The 12,782-nt window shown below is 40.5% G+C and overlaps 1 protein-coding gene across 1 annotated transcript in view; it reads right to left on the minus strand.

Annotated features, from left to right (window-relative positions):
* The window catches only part of NEGR1 (neuronal growth regulator 1), a gene marked incomplete at its 3' end in the record, with an annotated part of 221,490 nt that overhangs the window by 42,972 nt on the left and 165,736 nt on the right, over positions 1 to 12,782 (minus strand). The window contains exons 5-6 of the mRNA XM_080348848.1: positions 5,248 to 5,368; positions 1,216 to 1,367 (exon numbers count right to left, since the gene is read on the minus strand). Coding sequence (XP_080204974.1) covers positions 1,216 to 1,367; positions 5,248 to 5,368 — 273 coding nt within the window. The remainder of the gene's footprint in view (positions 1 to 1,215; positions 1,368 to 5,247; positions 5,369 to 12,782) is intronic.

Consider the following 12,782-nt stretch of genomic DNA (forward strand, 5'->3'; position numbering starts at 1 on the left):
TGATTTGTAACAATATACTTGGTACGTATATGACATTTTCAACCTTTGAATCTCACAGTACTTCTTAAGGGTGGCTACACGGTACCTCAACAACTTAAAACTGATAAAATCCTGGCAGCAACTAAGATGCAAGTTTCACTCTGGTCTCTCAAAATGAAACCAAACCTTCATTTTATCTTCTCTGAATTGCAAATACACCAAATACGAACTGCTTCTGGCATAATATTACTTGTTTTTACTTGCATTTGCTGTTTAAAAGTGTAATGTTGCTTCCACTTCATCAATGATTTCTCAAATATTAAATAAAATGCCAGCAAAGGCTTCATGCTATTTTTGGCTTATTATGTCTCTTCTGCAGTAATTTAGAATATCCTGACAATATACATCATATAGGAAGTTTCATGGCTAGAAGGCTATGGCCCTAGGATTTCAGCAACAAAAAAATCTGCATTTCCCCTGAATAAGGAATATCTTTATGCAGAGAAAAGCATGTAGGATATATTCTAAGTTTTGTCTTTCAGTTTTATCACTATGAGAACAGATCAACAGTGAAGTTCAACTACGAACATTTTCAGATGCCACTAACAGATGGCTGGATATTCAACAAATGTGAAATATTACAAATTCACAGATAAAAATATCTTTCCAGCAGGACATGCGAGACCCATTTTAAATAACATTCATGCTAAAAATCTCAATGCTTTACTGATCACAACGCTGATTATCTTTTTCCTAAAGATTTAATGTCAAGTCCTCCACCACTGCTCTGTATCAGAGGCCAATGACCGACAGACCGACCTGTAAGCAGGTTTGTTCAGCTCAATCCAGTCCTTGAAACCAGGTGAAAAAGATTTTAACTTTATATACAGTGATGCCTTAGTGATTTGTTATTGCTATTCTGAGCAGCAATATTTTGTCATGCTAATTCTGCCTCCATACCATGACGACGGGTTGGCTTTAGGTCTTTGGTTTTTTTTGTAGTTTCATAACTCATTGATACCCTCAAAATGTGTCCTCACCTTCAGAACAGAAACCCTTCTGCAGCACAGAATACACAACCAGGTGTGTTATTTCCCAGCCCTGAGGAACACAGTGGTGTTTATATGCTTGTGAAGAAACCAGTAAAAAAAATAACAAACTACTTTTTTTGGCTTTTGACTCCATGTATGTGGAACAAACAACCATGAACATTCGCCACATGTCCACGTTACTTACGGTTGAGAGGCAGGCTGGCATTGGTCGTCCCTAGCTTGTTGGCAGCGACACATGTATAGTTGCCAAAATGCTCTTCTGTCACATTGGTAACAGTAAGAAGTGATCTTGTACTATAATTTTTAATAGTAATTCCTTGTTGACCATTGATCAGTCTAGAAAGCAAAGAGAAAATTTCTGTAACTCATATACCATAAGCAACATATTTTCTCTCTCTTTTTTTAAAAATTATTTTTATTTTTTCTTTTTCTTTTTTTTTTTTCCAGACCGATCTGGTAGCCCAGTGAGCTGTTTGCGAGCTGCTGATGGAGCCTGTCGAACTCCACTACCACAAAACCACAGTGGCAGATGAGAGAGGCCATGGGCAGCTCTGAAGCTGAGGAGTATCGAGGGGACAAAGTTCTGCCTGTTTGTTCTACAGCCCAAAGAAGACGAAGTCTGACACACACAGCCCTGCCTGCCCATAGGATAAACTTTCGGATGGGCAGATTAGTTTTTAAATACTCGCTACAGTTGATTACTCTTATTCCTTATATTTCACATAAAGAGCAGAGTTCTGGATTCAGTATACAATATTTGTTTGATATGTTGAAAGATACAATCATATTATCCTGGGAATGAACGCAATCTTTCAGTGTTCTGTCCTAAAACTTTTCAAGTCTGTCATTATTTGCACTTCTGCATATTATGGACTGAATACTTCTCATGACACCTCTGCTCCCATTTAATCCCCATGTGCTGCACACATGGGCGTTTTTGGTCCCTGGTCAGTTTGTGCTGCTGTGCAGGACCCTACGGGGACATCCCACAGACACATGTGGTTTTGCAAGAAACATAAAAACATGGGATTGAAATGCCTGGTTTGGGGTGAACAGCACAGTTAGGAGATTGATCTTATTGCCAGACTTGCAAAAGGCAGAAGTTTGTCCTTCCAACCCACGCACGCACTTCTGTTCTAAATCTGTCAGTGTCCATGTTCTTCCTGCCTCTTCCACAGAAGAACCCAAGATTCCCTTCCTTCCAAAGACACCCTGAGGATTTGTCCCTGTCCCAGCACAGCGGATCAGCATGGCATCAACTGACACCAAGCACATCACCTCCATCCACTCCTTGGACTATAACTGCGCTTTGATCTACAGCATCTCTATTTACAGCTGTAAGGTTGCTGCTTTTTTTCTGTTAAGAAAACAAAGGGTGTTGGAGTTTCTGCTGCCCCATTGTTGTGTTCCTGACAGTGCAGCAGCAAAGCAGCAGCAGAGATTGTGTCACTACCCCTCTATGTCACCTTTTCTCCACGTCCCTGCAGGGAACTGGCTGACACTGGGGGGCAGAACTGGAAATGGAGTAAATGGAATCCAATAGATATGCATATCAATAAGCCATGTAATTAACGAACCAAGGAGCCGGCATTAGTTAGCATAAACTCAGCAGTTTTGAGGATTTCCATTTGCAGTTGTAAGAACCAGATGCTTTTACTTTTAATTAATTACTCCCATGCACTGCTCTGTTTGGCTTATTGACTGAACATGGCGTTTATTACTTGTCTGGGTTTTACCAAGTTATTTCTCAGGCTGGAACGGCATTTTAAGTTGTGTGCAGCCACCCTAGACGTCTCTTTCCCTTCCCGCCTTGTACCGCTGGCTATAAAGAGCAGTGATCTCATTTTATTCCAGAGATTAAGCCTGCGCATCCAAAGATCATGCGTCAGTACCAGCCCCCAGAGGTACCTGCCTTTGGTTCACGTTTGAATACCTTCACCTTGTTAGAATACATTAAGACAATATAATGAGTTTTGTTATTTCAAATGTAAGTCTTGTTTGCTCTGTCAAGGATAAGGGAATTAATATTTTTAGATAGATGACTTCTGGGTTTCTTCCCTTGGCTGTTTAATGTCAGAGATGTAATTTCTGTGTAACCCTGTAATAGAACCTACTTGAACAGCTGAGAATTCGAGTCTGGAAGTCAGCACAGTGAAGCTATTCTCCTCTCCACAGGGAATCCTTGTACAGCTTTAGAAACCACACACTTTTATAATTTTAAGATGATTTTATGAACTTTACAAACTTTTCTCCCAAATTTCCAGTCCTTTCCTAGCTCACATTAATCTAAGCAACAACAGTTTACAGCCCTCAAAGGGTTGTTTCAGTCACTGAACATATACTTCGGGTTTCAGATGTAACTCCCACTTCTCTTTTATTCAAAGATCCATCTGGATCTACAAAAAAAAAAAAAAAAAAAAAGGTCCTAGTCCAGGACTAACTGATGAAAATGGGATTCTCTCTATTCCATTAGCAGAAAAAATAGCAGGGTGTGCACTCCAAATATATGAATTTAGCTTTGTAGTATATCTGCAAATTATCTGCCAAATAATGTCCATGCTACTCTGAACAACCTATGAAAGCTAATTCTTCTCAGTTTGCATTATAACAACATCTGAGATGTCTAAGGCTCATTCCATCAGCCAGAGGCAAAAAGGAAATATTGGAGGGAAAAACAACATGTGTTTTCCTCTTTCCTGCCATTGGTGGGGGTTTGGAGATCCCCACACCTTTGTAGTCAGGCCTGGCCAGCACATCCGTCAGCAGCAGTTTAATGGAAAAGGATGTCCTGCCAGATTTCACATCACATTTGAGCAGTAAGACACTGCAGGACAGTGCATTTCTGCTGATTATAGGAAGCCTCAGGTGATGCACCAACCCAAACAGAAAACAGAAGGCATGGCTTTGGTGTCCTGAAATGTTCTGCGTGTCTGTCCTGCTGCCGTGGCACTGAATGCACTCAGGAAGAGAGGCACTGGCCAGCATTATAAATATAAAGGTGATTATCATGCTAATTGAATCTAGAATGGTAAAACCTGCGCTACAATACTTTCTACATAAAATGTTTCTGCTCCAACTCCTCCGTCCACGTGTACAATCAGTTTTGCATCTTTGGAAATAGGATGCAGCTGAATTTTGCCAACAGAGGAAAAACATTTACTGTTGTGTATAGTAAAGCTCAATTAAATTGTTTTAGAGAATGCGTTTAGTTACAATAGTTATGACTGCTCTGAGAATTCCCAAAGGAACAGGAGCAGCGGATGCTCAGGAGGGAGCAGCTGGCCAGGGAGCAGGGAGCTGACAGATGGCTTTCCTTGAAAATTGGCCATTAATATTCTCATGTCAGCTCCCAGGTTTAATGGGACGTTCGAGCTGAGAAAGCCAGCTCTCAGAAGCCAGGAAATTCCAGGAGATAGAAGGTACATATGGACAGTTGCTTACGAGGGAAAATATCCACTTGCTTTTGCACAAATATGTAAACTTCACAAAAACAAGTTCTTAGATAAGACCAGAGCTGTAGAACAGAATTTCCTATTAAAAATGAAAAATATCTACCTGTTGAATGAGCTGATTTTTAAAATAATGACCCTACAGAGATGCCTGATATCATTACATGGCACTGACGGTCCAGAAGTGAAGCCAACTGTGACCAAAGCCAAAGCACATGGTCAGTTTTGGGGTTTGAGCAGAAGGTGCTCCACAGACCCCCCTAGCAGCTGTGACCCGCAGCAGCTCCAGGCAAGTCCGCGCTCTATTAACCCACGGCCTAGAACGCGAATGGCACAACTGGGAAAAAATTCATGTACAGTAAGGTTTGGCTGAAAGTCGTGGTCATGAACCAGCCTTCTCACCCTGACAGCCTTAGCAGGAACACCTATGAAGATGATTTTTTTTTTTTTTTAATTACCTTTTAGTACACTATTGCAGTGCCTTTCTTATTATTGTACTTAAAAGGTTGTAATTACTAAAGCATGCTTAAATGTTAGGCCCATTATTGCAATTACCACTATCTTAGCCCAGCCACAGACAGCCAGATTACGCCTCATTTTTGATCACACAAACCAAGACCACAAGAAAATGGAGAAATTCCCGCAAAGCCGTGCAGCACGACTGTCGGGAGCGGACACCTCCATGCACCCACCGGCTAAAGCTTGGCAGGAATGTTGGGACAGATTTGTCCCAGATTTGGGACAGCCCCATCCCGCCGGGTACTTACTTCCTCTCTCCTTTGTACCACTCAAAGACCGGGGCAGGAACTCCTGCACCTTCGCACCGAATCAGTCCGTTCCCTCCAAGCACCACACCGCTGGACTTAAGTTCCTGAATTGTGGGGGCAACTGAAAAAAAAGAATTGTAAAATGGATATTTGCATCTCGACAGGCAGATTGTTTAACGCCGTCTCTCTCCAGCGCACTCCGTGTCACTCTCAGCCTGGGGCATGTTTTCCAGCTTGATTCACATTCAACCATGCTTGCTTCCAGTAGTGTAAAAATCATCCCACACAGCAGATTCTGATAGATATTCTGTGTGTCTGGTGTAAAAAGAACATAACTGAGACATGAAGAAGTAATAATCCCATACTCAAAAGAGATATTTTTCCAACTCAGGTACTCAATGTAAAGTAACACCCCAGGCCAGGCTGGACGGGGCTCTGAGCAAACTGGTCTGGGTGAAGATGTCCCTGCTCATGGCAAGGGTGGCACTGGGTGAGCTGGGAAGGTCCTTCCAACCCAAACAATCCTGCGATTCCATGATTTGTGTTAGCATCATATGAGATGTATTTAAGACCTTAGAATTGGAAAAAAGCACATGGTGCCCCAACACTAGTGCCAGCTGAGCAGCTGCGGGTCCAAAGCCAAGGGAACATGTCCAGCACCACTCATCTTTTGCACCATGGATTCTGCAGACCCCACAGGCTCAGGTGGCCTTTGAGATCTTATTTTGCATATTAAAAGAACAAACTTACCTTTGTAATTATGAGCCAACTGTAAATACCATGCAACAGCATGACTTTTCCAGTATTATATTGCGTATAGGGTTGTTTCAGTAAATATGTTTTGTCTTTTTAAATAGTAAAAATTGTACACAGCAATAAACATGTTAAGCTTAGAACCGCACATAAAAACAAAGATATAAAGCATAGTCAGTTTTCCCAGTTGCCAGTGAAAACCAACTGTAAGCTGAAAAGAAAACACAACAAATTCCTCAGTAAACCCATTATCAAAGGAAAGGCTGAACAACAACTGCCTTCTCCCTGGAATTTCTTTTGCATTGTCTGTTTTTAAACAATAATTTATGTGCATCGTAAAAACTCTATAAAAACCAAAACAGAACTTATAAATAAAAATCTACTTATTTTTTCACAAGCAGTTTTCCAGATGTTTCTCTAAGGTGTTTATGTCCATGTGAAATGCTGACTGCCTCTCATCTGCTTCTGTCCCCATCTCACCCATTGTGCCCTGTGAACGACCAGCATTTTTACAGGAACCAGCCCCACCAAAGCATCATCAGAGCCACAAGAGAGCAGAGCTAAGGTTCCCCCACAGGTGTCACCTCCATCGCATCCCACCGCTCACTGTCCTTCACCAGCCCCAACAGCTACTTCTCCAGATGTGCAGGACATGGCGTGGGAATCCAACTGGCACATCAACCCCGCACACTCAGCACTTACACACCAGTCTCTGTGTTTAACAAAACCACACGAGGATGTTTCAGGTGGGATTAAACACACAACTGGTTCCCTCTTACCCATCACTCATACCCTACAATTTCCCACAGCTGGCAAACACACCCTCTGCCTTCAACTTTCACTTCACAACAATTACATCAAACCAATCCACAAATCCATTAATTTTCAACTAGTAACATTAAAATGGATAATATAACCAATTTGTATGACTACTACTCCATAATCTGCACAGGAAGAAAACAGATTTTTTTTGTTAATCCATAAAAACAACAGGTACATGTAAAGCTTGCTCCGTTTTGAGAAATGGCAAGGTGGCCATGGTTTTAAACTGTTACTTATTTTGTCCCCAGTGACATGAAGAGCAGGACTAAATTTCTCCTTGAAGAAAACATTTGCCCATTTCAAGGCTTGGGTGCTCATTATCTCAGTCCTCATTTATCTGAACAAACTCAGCCTAGAAGCGACTGTTCTATCTCTCATTTCAGACAACACATATCCCAAAATGTACTTGTTTTCATTTTACCTGGAAGTCCTCTAGTTCACCATATGTAATTCAACTATTTTGGGGGACAACAGACAGAAATTGTGGTAGAGGAATCAAGATGATGTGGTGGATCCAAGTTTTCATCACCTGACGGTTGAGTTTAAGCTATTGCCACCTCATTGTTTCCATCCCCAATGGAAAGATGCCGGGAAGATCTACCTTGGCCTGTGTCTTGTCCTGTGCAAGAACAGAACTGTGACCACCCATGGATTCCACAGGGTCTGCATGCCCCTAAAGAGCTGGAAATGGTTCTTTTCCCAGCCCTTTCTCCACATCACCATGCACAGGCTCCTTGGAAAGCTTTGTAGTAAGAGGCAAATATTTTACTGTATTATGCAAAGGGGGAGGATTTTTTTTCCCCTAATTCAGAGTGGGTAGGATTATTAGCAAAAACCCCCTGAGTTTGAAATTAATGCACCACCCTGTGTGCACACTACACAGACAATATTTAGTTTTCATGAGCTAAGCAGAAAGAGCGAGTAAGAGACGAACACAGGCCTGAGTTGTATAGAAAGATCTTTCCAAAAAGCATCACCTTCACACTTCTCAACGTGGTCTGCCCACCTTTTGCTTGGGGCTTTGGGGGAGTTTTTGTTTAATTTTGCTATTTTGGTTGCTTTTTAAATAAATACAGAACATCACTGGTAATAAACACAAAAAGTAAACGATCCATTAAAACATAGTTCTTGCTAATGCTTGCTCAGGTGGGAGCCCTGGTAAGGCGATGCTGCTGGATCCCAGCTACAAACCACGATTCCTGGCTTTGCTGTCTGGCAAGACACAGTTTTGTTTGTAAAATACTGAAAAACTTCTGAAAGTTTTCTTATATTTCCCTTTCAGAAGGATTTCAGCTTCTACTTGTTCAGAACAAAAATAAAAATCAATATTCTCTGCTCAAGGAAATCCCCAGTTAATGCTTTTAAAACACAAACAGAAGAAAGCTTAGAGTCACCATTCACTTAGATTTTTCATTGTCATGTTATTTTCTTCATTTTAGCATGAAGGGAAACTATGAGATGCAGGCTCATTTCTGGTGCAGTGATTTGCGATGTGCTGAGCCAAAAATGCATCAGAGCCCATTGCTGTCATCGATGTGGGACACCAAGCAGCTTCAGCTGAAGTTACCACCAAACACCTGCTGCAGGGTTTCTTTGGGAAAGAAAAGGGACAAACACAAGCACAGACATTCTCAGGCCTCCACTATTTCATGTATTTTTAAAATGTTTTTCCATGTAGTCATTTTTGAGCAGAGATCTGTGATTTGATGTGATTGCTGTCAGTCATGCCACAGTTGTCTGTGTTCTTATGATGCTGGGGCTGCACGTGTTTTCTGCTATGTAAAGATGTTGAGGTTATAACGATCACAAGGAATACTATCTTGATATAAATACATATAATTTAACAAGAGGAAAGGTCACATATTACACTAACTAGTGCTCACAAGGTTCAATTCAATTCTGCCATCACAGTAACCCAATGTACTTTAATTTTTTGGTGAAGAATCCCCCTGACAGCCAGGCTGCCCAGTACTGTGGGGATGTATGAGAACAGCCAACTGCCCAGGAGAAGAGAGGACAGAGGCTGAAACATCCCCCTGGAAGAGGGTATAATCAACATACAGAAAATAACATGATTTTTCACCAAACAGATGCAGCAATGGGTCCCCAACCCAGTTCCTCCCCTATGACAGCACTCTGCACATCACAGCACAAGTTCTCCCTCCCTATCACTCCCACCTCATTAGATCTTCCTGCAGCTCTTCATAACTTGTTTTATTTTCTGTTGTATTGCCAATAAACTTGCCAACACTTTCTGGACACCCTTCCATAGGGTGCTATGGACAGCACCAGCAAATCGCTGCTTAGGGAATCAATAGTAAAGATAAATATTAACCATCTAGAAAAATTCATTGATCAAACAGATGCTGGCAAAGACCCTAAGTGGGCAATAAATACAAATGGACACAAGTCTAAAGGGCTGATGAAAGTTTAAAAAGGTAAAAAGAAAATTCAGCTCAAATAAATTTTAATTAAAGTAATTACAGCTGGAAAAAATAGTGGGAAAATAAGAGAAATGTTGGTTAAAGATTCAGTGGAGAGGGAAACCCTTCACAGCCCCAGAGAGCTCCCATGGGGAGAATGGCACTGAAAAGTCAGTGTCTTACAGAAGATGTCACAGTAAAATGTAACAGTAATGTTAACAAGAACCTTGTGTAAGACTAATAACTTTAAATGTATTTGTCATTTTTATATCTCCTAAATAATGGTCATATAAAACAACAAAGAAAAAAAAATATGATTACATATATGTATCTCTATCTGTCAGCAATACTGGGCTTTTGCAGCTCTCCCTGCAGCAGATCCTTGTTCAGTTCTTTGCCATAGTTCAACCCTGCAGAGCATAATACTTAAAAGAGATGCTTAGTTTCTGACTTGAAAATAAATTACTGGAACTTACTTAATATCAATTTCTCAAACAAGTGTAAGTGCTTTGCTGGGAAAGGCTTTTTGTAGTGGATGCTCAAGACTCGGTTTAACCGGGGTTTTACTAATGCCCTTTTGCGTTTGTCTCTATGTGAAATAGCCCAGGAGGTGAGGCTGTTCTTGACCCAAAATATTTATTATCCCCCCAAACCCACATATTTATGTATTCCCACCAGAGGGACCTGACCCGAAAAGCATGAAGCTTCAAAAAATATCCCTATCAAAGTCTCACGTGATTGTGCTGAGTCCTCATCGTGCTCCATGGTTTTAATGAGAAAAACGCAAAAACTACCAGCTTCGCCTCCCACTCCTGTGCTACACGAGCTCTACAATTATTTTCTGCTCCGTTTCTGCTCATCTGATTTCACCAACATGTTCTCATGAGTCAGGCGTCTGTGCTGGGAAATCAAATTTTACAACTTATGTTCCACCCAGAAACGCACAAAGTGTTGCTGAATCTGGTTTCTGACCCAAATATTTTCATTTTGCTTTTAAATGTCTACAGGAACAGTTAAAACAATGCCTGCAATACACTGGCATTCAGGCGGACACAGAACGTATGCAAAACCCTCCAGACAGAACAGGTTTCATCTTTTAACATTTTAATGAGCTTCAGGTCTTTTATGCATATTAGTTATGTTGCCCTAATTACTCATTATAATTCTAATGTGCATTTTATATTTAATTACAATGCTTATAAAGATTTGGTGTGGACAATAAATTATTATAACTAGCATGTGCATAATGATTATGAACTGAATTTATTAACTTATACACTAGCTTTCAGGGCTGGCAACTTCCAATTTCACCTTTGTGATTAACCATAGTGTCTGATTAAACTAACGTTTTTGTGGCATTAATTGCAAATGTCAAAAAGTCTTTTATTTTTCCAGTTTTCATCCGATTTTAATTTGGCATCCTAACATAGTCTTTTGTTAGTGAAATTGCTCTCTAGTGTGTTAAGATATAAGCTTTCAGGTGAGAGAAAGAGTTTTCTGAGATTTGTTTTCTGCCTCAGAAAAACAGATACAACCAAAATTAAAATATATTCATAAATATATATATATACACACACACACGGTGTTTTACCAATACAGTAACAAATCTTTACAAGTGAAAAAGTATTACTTGTACTTTCTATACTTAATAAGGTCTTCCAACTGTCTAGTTTACTTAATTTTTCTAACTTATTCCGAGCGGCAACCCTACCTATTCCCAAATTCATGAAGTGGTGTAAGAAATGCCTCTTCGGATCAGAACCTCCTCTAGTGTGTAGCAACATTCGCGAGACGTGCCTTTAACAATCCCTGAGCTAAACAACTAATAGACTTTATTTTTCCCCCCATCTTTTCTTGATGACTTGTCACAAATCACTACATTCTGTGGGATCTTAGTGCTCCTGTATACATAAATTCTATACGCAAACATACAAGGTGTCAGTAAGAATTCAGTTCATCTCCTGCTTTGCAAGATGCAACCCAACATCTTTTGTGCTTTTCCCTTTCCTATCCAGGACTTAACCAATACACTTTAATTGTTGATTCATTAAACAATTCTGTAAATCCTTTACCCTGTCAGAGAGTAAGCAAATTCTCAAGCATTCCCCATATATGATTTGACATCTCACAGGGTGTGCCAGAATTTTGTGCGTCTCCCTCAGCTACGCCTAAGGATTGCATTATAACAGAACATCAAAACCCCTGGCTGCTTCGTAATTTATGGCTTTGAATATAAAACCTCCCAGAGTTGAGAGGAAAGCTTAAAATCCTCAAGTAATTGTTATGTAGGAGAAGAAAAAACAAAACAAAACAAAAAGAGTGACAAAAATAATACTTAGTAAATAAAAGGTCAGCAGACAAGAATTCTGAGCAATGTGTTTTAGAGCTATTTGAATGGCAAGAAAGAAGAGAGAGAAACTCAAGGAAACATCCCTAAACCAGCAAAGCAAACAACAACTCTAGGGAGCTGTGTAGCAAAATGCAAGTTTTCCTGGCCATCAGCTTCTACCTAACTGCTTCATCTATTTAATCCTCCTATTTTCCAACAAAGCATTTTTCTGATCACATTCCCCTCTAAGACAGCTCTGCAGGTGTATTTTCATCCCCTGTGACACGAGTTCTCTGGTGTGGTTTGTCCAACACCATTGCACTCGCCCTTTCCACGAGCGTGATTGAAATCGCTATGAGCAAACATGAAGCAAAGCCTGCGTTTGCATACTAGCCTCGTTCCTAATTTAGAAGGAACAGATGCACAAAACATAAAGAGCGATATGAATGCTCAGTGTTTGACACAGTTTGATACGGTGGAGTTGGTTTTAATCTTGCATTGGCCCATGCAGCTTGATTCACATTTAACTCAAGTAAAAGTCTTTATAATGACTTCAGCAGGCTTTGAAGGAGGCCCAGAAAGATCTGCAATAAAAGAGAATTTCACAGTTTTTAAAAGAAAAACAGTAAAAAAACCCCACAACTTGACAGAGCACTAGTATAACAAAGACAGCTCTTGTCAGGTAATCCCTCTTTTTATATGCTATCACTCTTACTGCTGTAATTTGAGGGAAAAGTTGCCATCGATACTTTCTCATCAGCAAAGAATTGCCAAGTATCTGTAATTACCTGAGTTGAGAGAACAAACTTTTGTGTCTCGTGGCATAAAATACGGTATCAACAGGACCCAGCAGAACTGCTGATGGTCTATTTTGAAACATCTGAAGGAGACCTATTGTAAAAGGGTTTCAAAACTTCAGTATTTGCTCATCTGGGAAGCTCTTTGTTGAAAGGCCAGGCAGCATCTCCTCAACTAACAACTGCGAGGCTTAAACATCTGGAAAGATAAAGATATTTTACTCCATGTAAGGTTACTGTTGAATATTGCGGTACTCCCTGTACAGGAGCAAATGTCCATTGTGGGGTAAAGCTGGAGGACCAGAGCTGGTTTGGGAAAGGGATGTTTCCATGTGGGACAGGGGCACCAAGATGACAGGGGTGGGAGGAGAAGGATGATGTGGGAGCTGAGCATCCTACCCAATCCAGGCT

This window comes from Nesoenas mayeri (assembly GCF_963082525.1).
Source record: "Nesoenas mayeri genome assembly, chromosome: 8".
Taxonomy (NCBI): Eukaryota; Metazoa; Chordata; class Aves; order Columbiformes; family Columbidae; genus Nesoenas; species Nesoenas mayeri.